A 22,999-nucleotide genomic window follows, 5' to 3' on the forward strand; every position below is an offset into this window, starting at 1 on the left:
GACGTGTGTGCCCCCATCTCTGCCTCCACTTGACTCAACTCTTTCTTCAGAGTCCCTGTTCCCCTGGGGGCTTCCTAATGCCCCCAATTTCCTTTGACACACAGGTGCACGCTGCACACTGGACACTGACACATGCTTCTGGATTACTCTTATGTTATCAAGCTGAAACATATCAAACTGACAACATTCAACTATTTTTGACCAACATGACAGCAACTACATATGGTTCAACTTAACATATGTGTCTTCTCACCCCAAATACAAATTCCCTTTGCGTTCCTAGTGTCTACAATAGTCCTTACACAGTGTAGGTGTCAGCTATTAAAAAGAAATAGACCTCGACTATTCTTAAGTTGGCAAAATAGTATGTAAACTTCCATTTTAATCTGAAAATGCATCCTAATCCATTAATACACTCACCACAAATGATTTGGGATGTTTATCATTCTCCCGGCCAAAACTTCCTACTACAGCCTAAAATATAAATATAAAACTTCATGGCACTAGAAGTTACAGATAGAGGCATTGCTTTATAAATATTATAGGGCTTTAACAGATTCTACACTTCAAAAATATTATTCACAGAATTTTCATCAGTAAATTCTATATTCACTAGAATATATTTCATATTTATTATATAATTAGTTACACAACCCAGTTAGAAAAGAACATTAGAATACTGCACTTTATCTAATTACATTACATAGATTCCTCTGTCCCTCTCCCTTACTGTGGTCTTAATTCTCTATATAATTACATTAATTACCATGATAAACTGCAACTGGATAAGGAACAATCTAGTGAAGAAGTATACATATTTTTAGAGCTAAGAGACATAAGGTATCTGATATCGAGTGAAGGGCCCCATTGCTTTTCAAAATAGCATGATGATTACTGAGCTGAACTCTATTTCAAGGACAGCATGCAATTAGACCAGTGGAGAAACAGAACTGGGGCAGCCTATTACTTTGAGTACATCCATATTGGTAGGCTCCAGATTATGTAAGGAACCAAATCAGTAGTTCATCACCTCCTTGCTCTGGTGCTGTGGATGGATCAGCGAAGCCCGGATTTCTCTTGCAATGATTCCATTTCTCAGACAGAGCCACATTCTCCTCAGCTGATGAGTCATCACATCTTCAGAACTTAACCCCAAATGCATTCATACTGTTTTATATGAAGCCTTTCATTCTTGTAATATCAGAAGATATATAAGACTTCATGAAGCTAGGTAAACATCTACTTTAGAAAGAAAAAAGAATGAGCTTCCTACTAATTGATTTGGATTTTCCACTTGTCCTTTATGAGTCACTAAAAACAAACCGTATAACTTTGGTTCGTATTTCTTTTTAATCTTGAGATCAAGAGAGTTCTGAAGTAGTCTTTATGAATATGGTCCATCTTAACATCAACAAAATGGGAAAGGGTCAGATTTCTTCCATTGATGGTAGGAAGTACACTTTCAACCCCCAAGCTCTTTCACTGTAGAGACAGCCTTAGAGGACATTGACTTTCTCTTCAAAGATCTTCTTCCTTTATGGTCCCAAAAACACAGTCCACTTTCTCTGTCTTAATCTTGCTTTTTCTTGGAAGAAAACTAGAATAGTCTTTCTGTTGCGAAGTAAACAGAGAGGTCAGAAGTGGAAATAATTTCCATAATGACAAAACCAACAAAAAAGTCAAGGATGTTAAAATAATATTAAGAAGGCAACAGAAAGTTACATTTGTTTAAGCAATGGTTATTTTAAATGGTCTTATCCTGTAGAATCTTTATTTTGGGGTAGGTGCACATGTGTTAGGGCTGAGAGTGCCCCCTGCTGGTGTGCCAAGGTAGACATGTTCAGAGCGCCTTTCCAGGCACCAGGACGTCTCCAGCTAACACTTGAACTCTGCCTCTCTTGTCCTTTTCCCCCTCTCTTAAAAGCCACGTGACTTTCAGTTTTTAACTTTCCCCAAAATCTTTAGTGCACATTCCACAAAAATACAAATTTTTAACAAGTATTATAGTTATTTTAAAACATTTTAAGAGGTTATGGTTGCTACAAATCCTCAGGGAGTGAATAGCTGGCTTTCAGTATTTATGAAATCTCAAAGACAGGGCCATGGAGAACGGGCTTTGATCTTGGTGAAATAAATGTGGGCACCTCAATGGGCAGATCAGCTAAAAAAATTTTTTTATGAAGGATTTGTCTTGATTGAGAGGCCCCATGGCAAAGTGGTTAAAGGAACAAACAAACTTTGTTAAACAACAAATAAAGACTGCTTGGGTTTGGATACTGGGTCTGTCATTTACTAGCTGTGTGACCTTGGGCAAGTTACTTAACCTTTCTATGTTTTCAGTTCCCTCGGCTATAAACCAAGGATAATAACACCTGGGTTGTTATGAGGATTAAATGAATTATTGGAAAGCAATTATCACCGTGCCTGGCTCAGGATAAGCTCTACATAAAGGTTTCCTAAAATAAGTTGGAATTCACCATATTTGGACACCAGGCCTCCTTCTGACATGGTGGCCCTGCTCAGAGCATGAGGGAGGTCTGCCTGTTGTCGCCTTGCGCTCATCTGAGAGGATACCTGAATTAGCATCAACGTGGATCACAGTTGTGCTGCGTGTTGTGTCATCTGTTGTTCCAGGACAGCAGCTCTCAAACTTGGACACACATCAGACTCATCTAGAGGGTGAGGCTTGCTCAACACAAGTTGCTGGCCCCTACCTCTAGAGTTGCTGATCCAGTAGGTTTGTGGCCTGAGGATTTGAATTTCTAATAAGTTCCCAAGGTCCCTGTGGTCCCTAGGGACCACACTTTGAGAACCACTGTTCTAGGATCATGGTTCCAATGCTGGCTGTACATCAGACCATCTGGGGAGTTTTAAAAATTCTGTTGCCAGGCCCCAGGCATTGTTAGTTTTTAGCGCTCCCCAGCTGATTCCAACGTGCAGCCAAGGTTGAGAACCACAGCTCTACGCCATCATCTTGTTGCTGAAATGGATGAATTTAAATGGAGTGATTACCACCTACATTTTACAGAAAAAGAAATTGAAGCTTGGTGCGGTGTTTCCCATTGGGGTACTTGTTATAAATGCTGATGGAGGCCCCGTAACCCAGATCTACTGGATCAATCTTTTGGGGTGAAGCCCAGGAATTTGCATTTTATTTTTACTTTTTTTTTTTTTTGCTGAGGAAGTTTCACCCTGAGCTAACATCTGTTGCCAATCTTCCTGTTTTTTTACTTGAGGAAGATTAGTCCTGAGCTAACATCTGTGCCAATCTTCCTCTATTTTGTACGTGGGTCACCGCCACAGCATGACTGACGAGTGGTGTAGGTCCATGCCCAGGATCCAAACCTGTGAACCTGGGCTGCCAAAGTGGCCTCTAGAAATTTGCACTTTAATAAGAACCTCAGGAGTCGCTTACACACACTTAGTTTTTTGATCTGCCTGAAGACCCAGAGCCAGTTAGGTGGTGGAGTTCTCATCTCCTGTCTCTGATCTAAGCAGCCAGAAATGCTGTTGTTATGAAAGAGAGAAAGCTTTGCATTTAGCCTGTTTTTACTTTTTTTTCTGAGCTTATCCACTCAAAAAAGGACCTTGCATGCTTATGTATTTATAAATACTGTACTTATATACTAAGTACCTTTATACATACAGCAGACCCTGTGAGAGGAGCTGGAGGAATAACCAAATTCCATTCAAATGCTACTTAGCGGTCACCTTTGTTTCATTCACCTATACTAGGATTTGAACCTAAAAAGGAAGAGTTAGCAAAGGTAGTTAAGGGCATGGCTCTGGAGTCAGACTATGTGCTTCCTTCCACCATTGATTACTGTGCAACTTGGGGCACATCACTTAACCTCTCTGTGCCCCAGTTTCCTCAACTGTTTCACATGTTCCTGGTAAGGATAAATATGTTAACCCACATAAAAGTGCTTAGAACAGTGCCTGGCAACATCGAGTGCCTATTAATGCTCTCTATTATGATTTTTACTGTTACCATTATCTGCACCTAAATGCTCGACCTAAATGCTTGCAAAAGTATTTTATAAACTTAAAAGTTGTCTTGTACAGAGTACACTGCAGAAAATCTATGAAACTAAAATATACAAACCAGAAAGAGGATTTTCCAAAAAATGCACAGGGTGTAGAAGAAAATCACTAAAGAATTTGTGTTCTTCTTGGAAATTTTCTATGTAAAACTTCGGGAAAGCACTTCTCCCAGCCCTACTGGTGCTACAATAAAAATACTACACTTCTCTGATGGTCCTCCAATTGGCCCAACCAACACGGAGGAGCTTCTGAGAAAGAGAATTCTGGCTTATTCTTAAAAGTAGAATGACTTGGGTTACTCAAAGGGGAAAAAAAGGCCAGATTTATCAAAATTATAATATCAATTACATAATTTTACTCACAGACCTGGCTTTGTTGAATGCGGTATTTTTTACTTTTGCCTTGTTCCGGAACTTCAATCTGCTAAACAGATTAGTAAAATGTCAGTCAGCACAGAGCGGAGAAGCAAGCACACAAATAATCTATTTAACCAGCACATTTCCCCTCCGCAGTAATCCTCTGAATGGTCCTGGAGGCTGCCAGTCAGCAGGTACACCTGCTTGTCACCTCCACAGCCCCCTTCATTCGCAAGTGTCTCAGTGGCACAGAAATTGAGTCCCCAAAAGTTAAGTGAAGCTTAATGTTTAACGTTAGTGATTGCCCATGGATTTTGTGATATAACACAGCTTTTAAAAGGACCTCAGATGAAATGAAATGCATTCCTAAATCTTGAGATAATCCACAGAGCTCCGATCCATATGCTGAATCAAAGCCAAATGGGGCTTTGATTAATCAAAAAGCATCATTGATCAAGTGAGGAATCAAACTAAAGTTCAAGAGGCTTGAATGTATCTCATGTACATAAGGTAAATGTAATATAACAGTAGGGTCCCATCGGAAAACAGATGGCGCATTCCTGGAGTAATTGAGGAAGATTTTTAAAAGGAACTATTTCATGGAGGCGTGGGTAGGATAAAAGTGAATCAATGGAGGGATGCTGGAGCCCCTAGGGGCTAGCAGTAGGGGCTGGGATGGGTGGGGGTAATTCTTACCACCTCTAGGCCTGAAGGGACAGGGCAGCAGCTGGTACTGGAACGAGAGCAGTACCAGGGGGGAGAGGCCACCTCCAGGAGGGTGGCCCTCCGTAGGGGGCTGTGCCAACCACAGAGACCCAGCAGGGATGGAGTTGGAGAAATAAACACCCCAATCTCACTTTTCTCCCACCCTCCAATTTTGCTGTTTCCCCATGGGTGAGCCTGGTCAAAGGTTGGAGGTCAGAGGGCAGGGTCTCAGCACACAAAAGTCAGTCTCTAGGGCACAGGGCAGGGCACAAGAGAGTGGAGAGTGAATCTGGAGAGGCAAAGAGAGCGTCGGGCACACCCTGTAAAGGTGACCTAGCTAGAGTTTGGAGGAAAGAGTTCTTAGACTCTTCCCATAGGAAAAGAAAAGAACTACTATTAAGCAACTCTGCATTATGTGCATGTCTCTTACCACTCTATAACTCTAAATGTCTCTTTACTAATTGCCTTTCTCCTCCAACAAATACGCCCCTTGCCGCTGGATCCTCAGTTGCTAACCATTGCATGGTCAATGTAGGCATTCATAAATGAGAGAACGAAGGAGTGAATCAACTAAGTTGTTTACTATGGCTTATTATTCATGAGAATATAGAGTGGGACATTTCAAAATAAGTGGGATAAATAACAGGACACTGCAAAAGAGCATTATCTTTTAATTACGGTTAACTTAATTTTGTTGTAAAATATACTGCTTTGAAGTATGCAGAGGACCTCCCTGAGGTTAGTATTCTTAATAGAAAAGTTCATATATTTGAGGCCTATCTCAAGAATTTAAAAAAATCAATTAAGTCTTAGTAAATGAAAAATTAATGCTCTGATGTCTTATGTATTTTGCTAGTATTATTATTTTACATTATCTACATATATGTATATTATTATTTACATATAATTATATTTACATATAATTATTACTATATTGTAATATAATATTACATTATAGCTTGTAACTAGTCTTGTGCAATGAAACACAGAAGTTGGAGGAAAACTCTTGGAATTTTTCTCTCTCCTATTCTCCTTCCCCTCCCCCTCCCTATTTCAAAATAAATAAAATAGAACCCACTACAAATGTTAAGCAGTTTATGATATAAGTTGTTTCCTTGACTTATTTCAATAAGGCTTTAAATATTTTATATACTAGGGGGAATAAAGTTGGGGGAAAAGCTAACCCTTTTTCATAACGCACTATTCCTGCACTCTCGTTTCATTAATTGAGTAGTTTCTGTTAATAATCTAAGCACTTATTCCTGCACAGTAATTTCCCCCTGGCTCTCTAAAACTTCGTCCTCCTGCTGTGCTCAGGCCCTTTTCATGAAGGCTGTAAATGTCTATACTTCTTCTGTTTTCTGAACTGGACCACAATTCAAAGGCTGGCATCCCTGGGCCATCAGACAGCACTGCCCTTGATGTGTCCCCTCCTCGCCACCTAACAGGAACACACTTCAAAGCTCCCGCCTCTGAGCCCAGTGGCCTTTTACACAGTCTGATCTTACCCCAAATGAAAAAGGAGTGGAGAGCAAAATGCATATAGTGATGGTAGTTGGGGATGAGGGTGAGAGCTATGAGGCAAACCAGAATCAGACAGCCATCTCATTCTTGCCATTTTTCAGAAAACTAATTTAGAGATTCAGACCCACTTTTAAGTAAACCTAAGGAAACAATATACAAACTAATAAAACAATCAAACTAGGTATGGATTATTAAAAATATACTCAGAAAATTATTCACCAGCATATTCCTGATACCTCTCATGTATTCAGATTATGGTTCAATATACAAAATAACAAGAAAATGATACAGTTTCAGAAACTCCTTAGGAACACGTCTACTGCATAAAATACATCTGCTTTCTTTTTTTGGTATCTTTTAGATTTCTTTACATGACAGAGATTACTGGTAGCCTACTCCATTATCCATTCTACCCTTCTTTCTTAGTAATAATACCCAAATTTATTTGGAGAAACAACATACCCTGCAAAAAGATTACATTTACCAGACTCCCTTGCAGCTAGGTGTGGGCCTGTGATGTGACTAACTCTTGGCCAATAAGCTGTAAGCAGAAATTCTGTGTGGGACTTCTAAGACTCCTCCTTAAAGAAAAGAAGTGATCCCTTCTTCATACTTTCCTCATACTTGCTGCCTAGAATGTGGATGTAATGCCTGGAGCTCCAGCAGCCACCTTGGGCATGAGGTAAAAGCCATACACTGAAGATGGCAGACCAGAAAGGTCTCTGGTGACATCATGGAGCCACTACCCCAGCCCTAGACTGCCTACCTCTGGGCTTCTTTTAGATGAGAGAGAAACAAACTTGTATTTTGTCCAAGACACTTATTTTTGTCTTGTTTTTGTTATATGCAGCCAAATCTACTCCTAATACACTTTATTTTCAAATAAAATAATCCTTACAATTCTGTTCTAGTTAAAAGTAGCAATTATTAACAAAACTAATTTAGGCTTTTGTGTAGGAGCATAGCTCTAAGTAGAATGTTACACTCTTTTTTCCTTCTGGTTTGCAGTTAATACTGCCTTTAAGAATTTAACATGATTTTTCTGTAGTATGTTTACATTTCACTTTAGTGCATTTGTTTGAGTTCAAATTTTAATGATCTCTTCATAAACGGTTCGGCTCCTACCTTTGAAACCATCGCCTAAAGCTAACTAAGCTAATTAAGTTAGCACTAAATTTCTTCTTTCAATCCTTCCTTATAACTAGGATAAAACAGTACCATTTAATCTGTTTCTAGGGGCCATCTGCTTTATGTATGGGGCTCATTTGGTTACAGTTTTCTCAATTTCTCACCCCTTCCCCAGATTCTTCATGATTATCCAAATCTTGAAATCTATTCTGCCTTGCAAAATGGAGACCTCTGTATCTTGGTCCATATAAGCCTATAAGTGATCTGTCAGCTCAGCCTTTATGTGTCTACCTAGAAAATGAGTGAAGGTCACAGTCATACATTTACATGGTACTTTAAGCTCCACAGATGATTTGTTCTAGTCAACCGTACTTTGTGAGGAGGCCCAGAACTCAGCTGAAGTTCAAACAGCTGATCTGTCTGTTCTTTTTACCTTCCAGGGTCCCATTCTACCCAGGGGTTTATAGATGAAATTCCAGATTGAAATGTGGACTATCCCTACAACATCCTCCTGAAAACCCAATTTTCAAGAGGAAGGGTCTTAACTTGTCTTTTCAAGAACCAAAATAAGTAAAGAAATAAAATAAAGAGTTTGTGGAAATAAAACTTCTTGAGTATCTGGATAAAGCAATACAAGTACTGGCTAATTTTGCTACCAGCTACAGGGATAAACTATAGATTTCAATTTGTGTGCAAATATAAGAAATGTAGTTAGTGTGGTTATTTTTCTTGAAAACTTTAAATGGATCACCACCTTCTCCTAACAGTAAGCAAACTCTTTAGCTACTCATTGTACATGCATTTCCTGCATCAAGTAGCTTACATTTTATTCAACCACATTGGAGAACACTTCTCCCTTTTCATGGGGCTACTTTAATTAATTACTTTTCTCTTCCTTCTTCTTCCTTTTATACATCAAATAATTGGAGCCTAAGGGGGTCCATCCTGCCTAAGAGGTTAGATTTTATTGCTCTTTTAAAAAGAGCATCATTGATTCTTTTATTGCCTTGATTTGTTACTCTCTAGTACATTTTGAATTGTTCAAACACCAAAGGGCAGTGAATTTTATTTTCCCTGAGAAAATATTTTCAGTTGTAGAAGAAAGAGAAATAAGTATAAAATGCAACCATTTTCTTGGAAAAAAGCTGCAAAATCAAGTAAAAATCAATGTTAAATTAAAGATGTTATCTTTATAAAGGACTAAATTTAAATGAAAACATTAGAGAAAATTTCCAAAGGTTTTCTGTTGTATTTTTTAAAGATCAGTGTAATATTCTGCATTATGTTTATAAATGTCAACCAGGCATTAGTATTTGTAATCATTTTTTAAAATCAAACTGTACTGTCTTATTTGGGACATGCTTATATCATGACGATGACGAGGCAAGTAGAAAAGTTTAAAATCTCAGTAACTCATTTTATAGCCTGCCACCAAGCCTTTCAATGAGTTACTGGGCCTTTGTTGAAGATGTAGACTAGAAAAACAAAGTTTAATTTTACTTTGAGAAAAATAACAGCCTCGAGAGCTTCTTTTACTCAATGGCTTATCCCAACTGCTAGAGGCATTTTAATTTGGCACAGTGGAAGCATCAAGAGGCTGTGAGTTCTTTCTAGAGACAAAACTGTAGAGCTTATTTAAGATCATTGCTGCTGTGTTAAAGACCTCTCAAGATCCTGACTTTCTGATAAATCTGGAAGCTTGTATGGTAAATCCAGAATCCTCCATTTGGGGGAAGGCAGAAATATAAGGATACAGAGTCAAGGGTTAGAGAGTGCTCAGCAATCCAAAGACAACTTCTCATTGGAAAAAATGGCTTGAATTCTACAGCCTGAGCTCACAGAGGGCAGAGAAGCTCACTCCTGGGCGGGTGGATTCCTCACTTGAGGCTCAGGCTAGGCGGCCCAGGGAATTCATCAGTGTAGTTTTGTGTCGGCTGCTGGTGGGAACTTAAACTGAAAAATATACATAGATTAGGGTACTTACCATTTCTGGATTCTCTGCAACTAGCTTTACCATCTTTTCTGAGATCATCTTTTTCAAGCAGCTACTCAGCAAAAAAGCCTAAGAAATTCAGAAATAAAGAACTCTCTCAACTGAAGAGATCTTCATTATCTTCCTTCCCTCCTTACACCACAGGCAGATTTTGAGCTCTGCTCTCCAACAGTACACTGTCAAAAATTTAGATTTCTTTAATTTCCATAAATTTGCATAAGACATAATTAGCATGTAACCATAAATTTTCCCAGTCACATGAATATATTTACCCTAAGTTTTTAAAAGAGAGATGAAAAATGGCCAGGATCTCATTACTAATCTGTTTCCCTCTTAAAACTTCCCCCTTACATCCCATCTTTTTCTACCACTATGTAAGCAGCTCATATTTTATGAGCAAAAAATAATAAAAACTGCTTATTATTGTAACCAAATAAACTGATGATGGTCAATCTTATATTTAATTGTAAGCATAATTATTGAGAGATCTATCATTAGGCATAAATAGTAATCTGTCTGTTTGAAAGAATATATTAGCATCTTATGGCTTTTATGGAACTAAAAAAAATTAGTTGTTTTTCTTCATGTTCTTATTTTTCTGGTATCTTTAATCATTCCCTTTCAAGACTGACAGTTGCTGCCAATATCACCTGTGGCTTATTGTTGGCTCATCGTTGTTAGCTCGAAGACACACACAGTTTTATAGCTTGCTACACAAAAGCGGCTTCCTTGTTCCGGGATCTTCATCCCCATGTGTCGAACTTAAGGTTCCCTATGATTTTCCCATTTGCTCCTTTCCCATGAATCCTTTTGCTCTCTTGTCCAGCTCTCAATTCTTGGCTTGCTCTTTCTTCTTTCAGCCCCACTAGGGTTTGAGACAACGGAAGCTCAAAGCTTGAAGGCTATAGGACCTTAGTCTAAGTCTGTGCTCAAGGATGGTAACTGTGCTGGACGGGGATGATGGAGAGGAGGAGTAGGGAGAGAGAGAAAACCAGGTTGGGGTGGTAGCCAAAGTAGGAAACTCTTGGAGAATAGGACATACACAGTAGAATTAGACGGAGGGTGTGCTACATCTCAAAGTCTTGCAGGACTGTAGAACATGACAAGAATTCATTTGATCTAAGGGAAGAGAAACGCAGGAAGAGAGAAGAGAGGTGCTGCCCCCAAGAAGGAAAAGAGTAATAGATGTGGGGTTTATACACAAGGATGAATTTTGCCTTCTTGGTTTTGCTAAGAACTAACCCTGTTTATCTGTGCATATATGTAACCTACACGAAACCAGGGTATGAAATAGTTAAACAACAAACCCTGAGCGGATGCAGCTAGGAAGCATGTTTAATGGTATCTCACAAGGTGCAGACTGATTCCATACGCCTATACAAGGTACATAGATACATAGGTTAGGATTCTGCTATAAGCCAGGCAAGGTTTATTAAATATAAAGGGACAAAGCTTCTGTTTAAAGAGTCTAGAAAAGATCTGGGCACAAACCCTCATTTGTATTTGCAAGACACACAAGCCACATTTCTGCCTTTTGCAGAAGTAGCCCTTGGGTGGATACTCACACTCCAAAGGAAATAAGACCTTACTAGGAATCCTTTAAAAGTACGTTTATTGCACTTCTCTATAGTGGCTTAAACTCATCTGCTACGGACTAGATTAAAAGACCATAATAAAATTTAACTACGGCACTTAGCATTGGCAGGGGGGGTGGGGGGGTGGGAGGAGGTTCATTGCCAAAATCTCTCTGTGTCTCTCCAAGTGACTGCAGATTTTGCCTCAGCAAACCATCCTACCCTTTCCCTAAGGATGGTTCATATTCAAGGTGAACCTGAGGACCCATTTCTTTAACCTAGGATTTTGATTTAGTACTTCGTCTTGTTCAGGGGACTTTGATATCTATAATCTCACGATCACAACTGTCCTAGAAGTAGAGAGTCGAAAGGGAGCTTTGGTTACCTGAAACCAGAATACTCCATGGAACTTAATATGATCACCAGGGACTCAAGTTGAATGTAATGTTGATGTAAATATTACTTGGTTATTTTGATTTCATTTTAGAACATTTGTAGTTTTGATTCCAATTTGAAATAGCCTAAGTTAATTGAGCAAAAAGAATTTTTCAATTGAATTTAGTGTTTAGAAAATTCTATTTTTCTTAGGATTTTTATTCCAATTTTAGTTACATGCCTGTGGCAGAAACAGACAATTTGCTACCCAACAGCCCTTCTTCCCTCCTAACAGAATCCTGATTATTTTTGGGAGGACAAAGTGCCCAGCTCTAGGCAATGGCTCATGCTTACTCTAAGCTGATCATGAATCCTGTTCCTCTTTGCTAAATACTTGATTCCCAGAATCCCTTGCAGCTAGGAGTGGTCATGTGACCCAGTTCTGGCCAATGAGACATAATGGAAACTCTACTGGGGGCTTCTGGGGTAAAGCTTTTGCTTTCCAGATAAAAGGAATAGCTTTTATCTGCTTGGAAAAGATCAAGAGAATGACAGGGATGCCAATCATCTATCTCCAGTATTCTTATTAAGATGATAAAAATCTGTATTGTCTAAGCCGGGGATTGGCAAACAAATCTAGCCTCCAAACTGTTTTAGTAAATAAAATTTTATTGGAACACAGCTGTACCCATTTGTGTATGTATTGTCTATGGCTGCTTTTGTGCTACATCAACAGAGTTGAGTAGTTGCGACAGAGACCATGTCGACCTCAAAACTTAAAATATTTACCATCTGGCCCTTTGAGAAAAAGTTAAACTGACCCCTGGTCTAAGCCACTGTCAAAAGTTGAGTCTTCTGTTACACAGTAACTAAACTCATTTCTAACTGATATGAAGGCCATTGTGACTAGTAAAATGAAACAAAAAACAAACAAGATAAGAGGCATTACAGGCCAAAAGAGAATGCACAGCATACTCAAGTGCCCTGCTCCAACCGGGTTAGGGGAATGTGCCATGTCCACCCAGCAGCAAGAGAGCATTTCAGCAGAGAAGGTTTTCATGCTCTGCCCTGAGAACTCACCTGTTTGGTGTAAATAACAAACCACTGCCAGCGACTATCCCTGCTATACTGAAATCTGAGCTCTAAGTTCTGGTTGAGAGTTTGCTGGGGCCCATCCATATTCAGCAGAGTTCCCTACAGAGGAAAAGATATTATTTGATATTCAATAGACATTTAAGTGGCTATTATGTGAAGGGCAAAATATCAAAACAAGTGAGACTATCCCTATTCTCAAGAAGCTATCAGTCTATGAGAGTCATAAAAGTAATCACCACAGTTTGATATAATAAGTGTTATAAGGGAAGCAAACACAGGTTTATGGAAGTAAACAGGATGGGCACCTAACCCAGACTAGGAAGGTAAAGGAAGGCTTCCCAGAGCGGAGTTATCTGAGCAGAAGTAGAAACTATCCAAGTTTGTTGTGGTGGTTTTGTGGCTTTTTTGGGGGGGTGGGGTGGGGGGAGGAGGTGACAAGTGGTTCCTGGTAGAAGAAACAATAAGTGCACTGAGGCATGAGGAAACCAGGTACGTTGGAGACATGGCAAGGGATTGAGTGTAGCACAGGCTGCAAGGCATGGGGAGTGGTGAGAAGAGAGGCTTAGAGAAGCAGGGTGGGGGCAGATCCTGAAAGCCTGGTAGGAACCCCTGTGATTTTTTTTTTTTTTTTTAATTTTTTATTTATTTATTTTTTTTTTTCCCCCCAAAGCCCCAGTAGATAGTTGTATGTCATAGTTGCACATCCTTCTAGTTGCTGTATGTGGGACTCGGCCTCAGCATGGCCAGAGAAGCGGTGCATTGGTGCACTCCCGGGATCCGAACCCGGGCCGCCAGCAGCAGAGCGCGTGCACTTAACTGCTAAGCCACGGGGCCGGCCCAGAAACCCCTGTGATTTTTGCTATACAGCATCTATCCCTCTTTCTCCTAGTAACGGAGTCCAAATTCCCTTGGGAAAACCCTCCCTCTTCCACTGTGGCTACCTAGGTAGGACTATCAGGGAATTCTGCCCTGCTGGAGGGTGGCAAATGACCCAAACTCAGGCCAACTGCACAAATACTCTCTGCGCCCCTCATCTGATGCCAGAGCAGAGAGACCCAATGAACAAATCCTGAAAAAGAATTCCTGTTTCCCAGAAACCTTGAGCTCCTTTGGTCCCTGACTTTCCTAAGCCTCTGCTTGAGCTTTTCCTTTAAATCAGTGGGTTATTCCATATCCCTCCCCCAAATCCCTCTTTTCACTAGAGCCAGAAGTGTTGGTTTCTATTGCTTGCCACCAAAGAACGCTAACTGTTACAGGTTTCAGAAGCTAAGTTAAGGAGTCTGGACTTTATCTTCAGGGCAATAGGCATTCATTAACTGATTTTAAAAACTGGATAATAACACAATTAGATTTATATTTTAGAAATACGGGTCTCACTGCATCACTGTAAAAAATGAAAGGGGAAACAGTTGCTCTCAGACATTAAACAGATAATGCAGAACTCTTAACCCAGAGAGATGGAAAACGAATGAGGTGAGCCCTACAATTACCCAGCTGACTGCCTGGAGGAGTTTCCAGGATGCAGCATAGAGAGGGGAACCCAAACAGAGCCAAGAGGACTTGCTGAGTTGAGGAGAAGGAGATAAAAGTCTGAAGAAGCTGAGGTTAGAATTTGTGGAGCAGAAGACCAAGGATGAGGGCTTTATACAGAGAAAGAGCTCCAGAGAGCTCCTTTCAAATGTTTGGCTGAATAATGATCTGTGCATGTGAGGCTGGGGAAAGAACCACTAAAAAGCAGTAGGTTGAACAATTCCAGGAGCTCACACACCAGCCTGGAAATAGTTTGTGTTTCTGTCAACCAGAGCAGAGAGACCATAATAAACAAGACATTGGGAGAGTCCTAAGAATGACAGCTAATGAGTAAAGGACTAAATTGGCCCTAAAGACCACTCTTGACCTGCCTTAAGAAAGCTCAAAAGCAAGCCTAAAAAAATAAAACCAATCCCAAGTAACTGAATTGTTACTTGGGTAATCCCAGAACAAAGTCTAATACTCTTTAAAAGAATACAGTAAAATCCAGCATTCAACAATGTAAAATTCACAATGTTCAGCATATCATAAAGTTACCTGGTATGCAAAGTAGGAGAAAAGTATGCTGTGCGAACAGGAGGAAAATCAATCAATAGAAACAGACCCAGAAATGACAGAGACGATGGAATTAGTAGACAACAATATTAAAAGAGTTATTGTAAATATGCTCCACACATTCAAGAATTTAGAGAAAAACATAGCATGACAAGGAGAGAAATGGGAGATATAAAAAAGATCCAAATGGAACTTCTAGAGATGAAAAATACAATACTAGAAATAAAAATACACTGGATGGAAGAAACAACATGTTAGACACTACAAAAGGAAAGATTGATGAACTTGAAACCATAGCAACAGAAACTACCCAAAATGAAGCACAGAGAGAAAAAATATTGAAATAAAACCACAATGAAATATCCCTTCATATCCTCTAAGATGGCTATAATTAAAAAAAAAAATCAGATAATAACAAGCACTGGCAAGGATGTGGCGAAATCAGAACCTTTATACACTGCTGGTGGGGATGTAAAATGGAGCAGACACTTTGGAAAATAGTCTGGAAGTGCCTCACAAAGTTAAACATAGAGTTACCACTACAGTAGAGTTACCAGCAACTCCACTCCTAGATATATACCCAAGAGAAATGAAAATCCATGTCCACACAAAAACTTGTACACAAACGTTCACAGTAGTACAACTCTTAACAGCCAAAAGGTAGAAACAACCCAAATGTCCATCAATGGACAAATGGATAAACTAATTTTGATATATCCGTACAACGGAATATTATTTGACCATGAAAAAGAATAAAGTACTTATACATACTACAACAAGGATGAACCTTAGAAATATTATGATAAGTAAAAGAAGCCAGTCACAAAGATCACATATGATTCCATTAATATGAAATGTTCAGAATAGGCAAATCTGTGGAGACAGAAAGCAGATTAGTAGTTTCTTAGGGCTAGTGGGAATGGGAGGATAGAGAGGTGACAGCTAAAGGGTATGGAGCTTCTTTCTGAGGTGATAAAAGTATTCTAAAATTGATTGTGGTGATGGTTGCACAACTCTGTGAATATACTAAACGTCATTGAATTGGACACTTTATATGGGTGAATTGTATGGTATGTGAATTATATCTCAATAAAGTGGTTACAAAGGAAGAGAATGATTATGTGGTATTGGTGGAGGGACAGACACATAGATCAGTGGAACAGAATAGAATATCCAGAAATAGATCCATACGAATATGCCCAACTGATAGTTGACAAAGGTGCAAAGGCAATTCAATTGAGGAACAATTGCCGTCTCAACAAATGGTGCTGGAGTAGTTGGACTTCCATAGGCAAAAAAGGGAACTTTGTTTTAAGTTTCACACCCTATATAAAAATTAACTCAAAATGCATCATGGACTTAAATGTAGAACCTATCACTGTAGAACTTTTAGGGAAAAAACCCTTAGAAAATATCTTTAGGATATAGGGTTTCGTAAAGAATTCTTAGACTTGACACTATAGGCACAATCTATAAAAGGAAAAATGGATGCATTAAGACTTCATCAAAATTAAAAGCTCCTGTTCTGCAAAAGATCCTGTTAAGAGGATGAAAAACTACAGAGTGAGAGAAAATATTTGCAAACCACATATCCAACAAAGGACTAGTATCTAGACTATACTAAGTATTCTCAAAACTCAACAGTAAAAAAGTGATCAATTAGAAAATGGGAAAAAGACATTTCACCAAAGAAGATATGCTAAATAAGCACGTGAAAAGATGGCCAACATCATTAGCCATGAGGAAAATGCAAATTAAAATCACAATGAAATACCACTACACACTCATCAGAATGACTAAAATAAAAAACAGTGACAACACCAAATGCTGATGAGGATGCAGAGAAACTGGGTCACTCATGCATCACTGGTAGGAATGTAAACTGGTACAACCACTCTTGAAAACAGTTTGGCAGTTTCTTAATAAACTAAACACGCACTTCCACATGACCCAGCCATGGCCCTCCTGGACATTTATCCCTGAGAAATGAAGATTTGTGCTCAGACAAAAACCTATACATGAATATTTATAGGAGCTTTATTCATAATAGCTAAAAACTAGAAACAACCAGAAATCTTTCATTGGGTAAATGGTTAAACAAATTTTGGCCATTCCACACTGTGGAATACTGCTCAGCAATAAGAAGAAACAAACTACTGATATACACAACAACCTGGATGAATTTCCAAAGAATTATGCTGAGTAAAGAAAAGCCAATTTCAAAAGGCTACATATAGTATGATTCCATTTATACAACATTCTTTCTTTTTTAAGGTAATCAATTCCTTGCTTTTATTTATATTTTTACCTCCTAAATACGGTTGATTCTTATTATTCACGGTAGTCATGTTCTATAAAATCACCATAAACACTGCATTACTGAGTACTGAATCACTGCCCCAAGGGAAATACAGGGTTAAGTTCCTGCAACACTCTGGTCACAATATTTTCATCAACTGATCAATACATAATCTTGTTTTATATGTTTCTTTTTTTTATTTTTAAGTTTTATTGAGGTATAATTGATATACAAAAACTGCACGTATTTAATGTATAGAAGTTGATGAGTTCGGATATATGTGTACACCCATGAAACCATCACCACAATCAAGGTAATAAATATATCCATCACCTCCAAAAATTTTATATAACATTCCTGAAATGACACAGCTGTAGAAATGGCAAACAGATTAGCAGTTGCAAAGGATTAAGGAGGGGCGAGGCAGGAGAAAGTGGGTGTAGATATAAAAGGCCAACATGAGGGGTCCTTGTGGTGACGGAAATGTTCTGCCTCTTGATTGTATCAATGCCAATATTCTGGTTGTGATATTGTATTACAGTTTTTGCAAAATGTAACAATTGGAGAAAAGGGGCGAAAGAGTACACAGGACCTCTGTACCATTTCTTACAATTGCACATGAGTCTGAAATTATATCAAAATAAAAAGTTAAATTAAAAAATAATTATTTAAAGTAAAGATAATTATAATGTAGCATGAGACATATACATGTAGAAATAAAGTATGGCAACAAATATCACAAAAGACAGAGGGGCAAATAGAAGAACACTATTGTAAGGTTTTGACACTTTTTGTGAAGTGGTATAATTTTTGAAAGTAGACTGTAACATATTAAAGATGTGTATTAAAAACTCTAAAGTAACCATGAATAAATAAAAAAGGTATAGCTAAAAAACAAAAAACAATGGTGCAAATGAATGGAATCATAAAATAGTTAATCAAAAGAAGGCAGGAAAAGAGGAAAAAAACTGATAAAATTCAAAGAAATAGACAAACCCACAATAATACTTAAAGGTCGTAATGGTCCTCTTCTCTCAATAACTGATAGAACAAGTAGAGAGAAATGTATTAGGATACAAGAGATTTGAACACTATCAACCGCTTTACGTAATTGACATTTACAGAACACTCCACCCAATAGCCGCAGAACACACACTCTTTACAAGTGCACATGGAACATTTACCAAGATAGACCAAATTTTGGGCCACAAAACAAGTTCCCGTAAGTTTAAAAGGACTGACATCATATGATGTATTTTCTCTGACCCCAAAAGGGAAAGACAGGAGGCAGGGAGAACGGTTAGGAGGCTGTTGGATTTCATCCAGGCAGGAAACGTTGAGACCAAGCCGTGAGGGTGGAGAGAAAGGGAGCGTTTTGAGGAAGAGCAGGGCTGTAGAACCGACAGGTCTCCATCAGCAATTAAACATGCAGGGTAAGAGACAGAGAAAAGTCAGGGATAATTTCAAGCTTACAGGTTTGGTAATTAAGAGGTGGTGGTGGAAGTCCCATTTACCAAGATGGGGATCACAGGAGGAAGAGCCCTAGGATGGGCACGAGGGAGAAAGGATGAGTCTGGTTTGGGGAAAGGCTAAGTTTGAGATGTCTGTGAGACACCTGGTGAAAACGTCCAGAAGGCAGTAAGAAATACTGGACCTCAGGTAACTAAGGATACGTAGAGGTAAGATGCTAGAAATGGAACCCCAGGAAACACCAGCATTTTAGGAGTTGTCAGAGGGAGAAGCAGCCCACAAAACTAGGGGAGGAAGGAGAGGGAGTTTTGAGAAGGAAGAAATGGTTGACAGCATCAGATGCCAGATAGGCCTCTTACTGAGCCAGGTAAAAAATTCCATGGATTCCATGGATTTAGCAACTGGGTGTCATGGTTGCTCTCTAGCCTTTGTCCTCTACTAGTTAACCTCAGGTTCCTGTGTAAAGGGTATAAGCCTACTTAGCTCACTGAGTTATTGTAAGAATTTAATAATACATGTGGCACTGCCTCACACAGCACTTGGTGCAAAGTAGGCACTCAATAAATCTGGTCATAAGGGTTTCTCTTGGGAGGAGATAGCAATGTAGGTATGATGCCAGGGACCCTTAAGTACAGCTCTGCTGGTCAGCATTCAGTTTCCACAGGTAGAGATCTTGTCCGTATGGAGTACATATTAAGTGCTCAATAAATGGTAGCTGCTATTTCTATGTACTGTTATTACTATAGCCACCCTTCGCGCAGTAGAGAAGGATGTTGTTGGATGGTGGGAAGATTGGTGTCTTTACTGCTATGTGTGGGAAATTTGTACCAGATAATAAATAGGTTTTACCACTAGTTGATGCTTACTGTGGCTTAGATGCTAGTCCTCTCAAGATACTGATTCAAATGGCAGACCTGTCTCCCTAGGGCCAGCTTTGTCACCCAAGAACAATGGGATTTTTAAATCATGGATGGAGACTTTAAATCATGGGTGAGGCAGTGCCAAGATACTCACAAGGAAAGTGACCTGCCAGCACTTCACTCTGTTCATCTGGAAAATGACGTCCTGGGTCTGGTTATCAGGCAGGGTTATGCAGCAGCTGATCTCGTTATTGCCAACAGAAACAATGGCCCCACAGCCTGGTTCCAGGTAGTCACAGGTACAAGGATCCAGCTGCACGTATCCATAGTGCCGTACCTCCCGGGACAGCTCCAAAAACTGCTCCAAAGGGGTGGGGGTGGGGGTAGGAGGAAGCAAAAGACCACTTGAAGCAGATGAAAATCTCATGTCAGAAGCTACTGCCATTCTAGAGCACATGGAATTGAGTCACGGTGAAAGCAGTCAATACAAGTGAAGACAATGCCCCTGGCACTCGCTGACAATAAGGCCTGGGAAGTTCCTGGTGTGTCCTGCCAGGGCAGGGACCAATTCTGCCTCGTTCACCATTGTGTCCCTGCTACCGTTACGGTGCTTGGTACAGAGTGGGAATGAAATATTCGATGTGTGGATGATGAGTGAAGGAAAGCAGAGGGAATCAAATGAATGAGTAGATACGATTCTATCTCAACCGATTATAATAGCAAAATAAAAAGTGTACATTTAAAATGCCATCTTTTAAAAAACCAAGCTGAGATCTACGTAAGAGGAAAGTAGCTCACTTTTACAGGCTGCTTTGTAGGATGATGGTATTAATTGTCAGAGAAAGAGATTTTGGAAATGGCAGTGAAATGAGAGCAAGAGTGAGTCTGCTTTTTAAGTAGAGCCCTGAACAGCCCCAAAGCGCCAAGGGAACACTTTTATGTGACATTTAAGGTTTTGCTTTTCCCTCTGCTTCTGACATGACTTAAGAACAGAGCATAGTTGTTCACATCTGTGGTCCTGGCATCCTGTGCTGTTAATGTCTATTGAGGACTTTTTGGGTGTTTTTGTTTTTTGGCTTTTTGGTGAGGAAGATTGGCCCTGAGCTAACATCTGTCGCCAATCCTCTTCTTTTTGCTGAGGGAGGTTGGCTCTGAGCTAGCATCTGTGCCCATCTTCCTCTATTTTGTATACGGGACGCCACCCCAGCATGGCTTGATGAGTGGTGTGTAGGTCTGTGCCCGGGATCTGAACCTGCGAACCCCAGAAAGCTGAAGCAGAGGGCACGAACTTAACCACTATGCCACTGGGCTGGCCCCGACTTTTCATTTCTTTAACAAAGTGATTATTAACAATTGATTTAAATAATCTGATATCAGTTTGGTGACCTCCACCTTGTACTTCCAGCTTTCACCATGGTCCTGCCTGATGGTATGGGAGATGTGTGTGCAGACAAGGGAGTTCTCACGTTAACACATGGTTGAATCTGAAAGAAGACCACCCAGTGACAACCTGGCTCTTTCCCGATCCTTTCTTGAAGTGAGGTAACTTACACTGCCCTTTCAAGCACTACATGAAGTGCTCTCTGATAAAGTGAAATGTGAGGAGACACGTGTGGTGAGGGACAGCTGACTCTTGGTACAAGGTGGCAGAGCTATTCCAGGTTATTGTCCCACCCAGATACATGTTGTATCAGCTCACTGTGCTGTGGCCCATGCATTCAACTCAGGAGGTGCATTAAGGCCTCCCGCTGGGTCAGTGAGCAACATCAGGAATGACAGGGTTTGGGGGTGGGGGCAGGGGCTGAGTAATCTTGTCACAGAGTATACAGGATAGTTTTATGATCTTGCTACAAAAGTTTCTTATTTATTATATGGTATAAATCTTTAATTGTTTATTTTGTTATTTGGTAACACTTAAAAAAAATTTGTAATAAATTCAGGCTGCAATGCTCTAAAAGAGATGAAACCGTTTGTTTAATTAAAAGTTAAGCTCCATTTCTCAAGAAAGTTGGTGATGAATAAATAACTTGCTCAAAATGCTTGTTGGCATTTGTCATTCAACAAGGGGGTGTGGCGACATTACTGACTCCATGAAAACCAGGAGACAGAAATCTACAAGGATTATCTACCCGAAAATTAGTTCTTTTTAAGAAGACTACAAAAGATAATTTAACACATATAACTGCAGATGGTATGTTTATATATTTTCATTTAGATCAGGGGTTGGCAAACTTTTCTGTAAAAAGCCATATAGTAAATATTTTTGATTTTGCAGATACATGGTCTGTATTACAACTACTCACTTCTACCACTCCAGCACAAAAGCTGCCTTAGACAATACATAAATGAATAAGCATGGCTATGTGCCAATAAAACTTTATTTGAAAACAGTGGCCCTTGGGCCATAGTTAGCCTATCTCTGATTTAGATCAAATGACTGCTCCCTTAAATTAATTTCACTCGTTTTCAATTCCAAGTTTTCTTGTACATGTACATAAAGCAAAGCAATAGTTGTTAATATGCCGGCTCCATTAGCAGGAGAAGAACTTCACAAACACTTAAATAATGCTGGTTTTATATTAGTATTCTTAGATGCTTCAAGAGAAAATCAGTTAATTTGAATAATGGTTCAATTTTTTTCATCTAATTCATGCACTCAAGGTAAAGTTTTTTATAGATCACTATGACAAATAGTATGGTAAAATTAGGTAAAATGTTCACCATAGAAAATAAAATTTGTTTCTTGGCAAAAATACAAATCCAAATTTTGGTAGAGCATAGCACACGGTAAAAACAATATTCTTACTAAATTAGTACAAAGTTTATAGAGCAGAAATAGACGTAGACTTAGAATTTGTAATTGTATCCAAAGTACCAGCAATATTCTACCTATCAAAATAGAAGCTACAATTATCAAAATTTACAAATACACAGAGAAACTGAACTCCAAAATTTGTGTGACAAAGCCGCGGTGGAATACCAAGGAGGAAAAATGCTAAATCATGGCAGTATATGCTTTTTCCCTTTTCCTTTTCTGTTCTTGCAGCTAATCAATATAGTTCTCAAAATATTGCAGACTTTGAAGAATTACTTTCCATATCAACCTAAGTATAAACAAATCCTCTAAATTTTGTTTTCATTTTGCTCTAAATCAATGCATTAGTGGTAAACACCGGCAAAGTCTAAAGAATAAAAAAGACAACATAATGAAACAGAGGCCATTTCTTCTGTTAAAATATGTCTTGTTTGTCAGACTTGTATACACTGCTTGGGGACGGGGCGTGTATGAGTCTGTACCATCTGTATAGAATCTTTAAAAATGGACGTTTAGAAATACTATATCCTAAAGAATAATAGAACACGTACTCAGAGACAGAGGATGTTGGCTGCAGTGTTCAGGGACCTTCAACCAGGAACCGTACAGGTGTTGGGAACACACAGGGTTTGTATAAATTACACACAGTCTTGGGCCTCATGGTGATCGCTGCCAA

The 22,999-nt window shown here is 39.2% G+C and overlaps 1 protein-coding gene across 1 annotated transcript in view; it reads right to left on the bottom strand.

Moving 5' to 3' along the window:
• Positions 1-303: 303 nt before the first annotated feature.
• SNX31 (sorting nexin 31) overlaps positions 304-22,999 on the bottom strand; it is a 62,924-nt gene continuing 40,228 nt past the window's right edge. Inside the window, 6 exon segments of the mRNA XM_058564444.1 lie at positions 304-1,611; positions 4,411-4,467; positions 9,742-9,819; positions 12,780-12,893; positions 19,663-19,902; positions 19,904-19,954. Of these exon segments, the coding sequence (XP_058420427.1) occupies positions 1,519-1,611; positions 4,411-4,467; positions 9,742-9,819; positions 12,780-12,893; positions 19,663-19,902; positions 19,904-19,954 (633 nt within the window). The 3' untranslated portion in view covers positions 304-1,518.

This window comes from Diceros bicornis, chromosome 21 (genome assembly GCF_020826845.1).
Source record: "Diceros bicornis minor isolate mBicDic1 chromosome 21, mDicBic1.mat.cur, whole genome shotgun sequence".
Taxonomy (NCBI): Eukaryota; Metazoa; Chordata; class Mammalia; order Perissodactyla; family Rhinocerotidae; genus Diceros; species Diceros bicornis.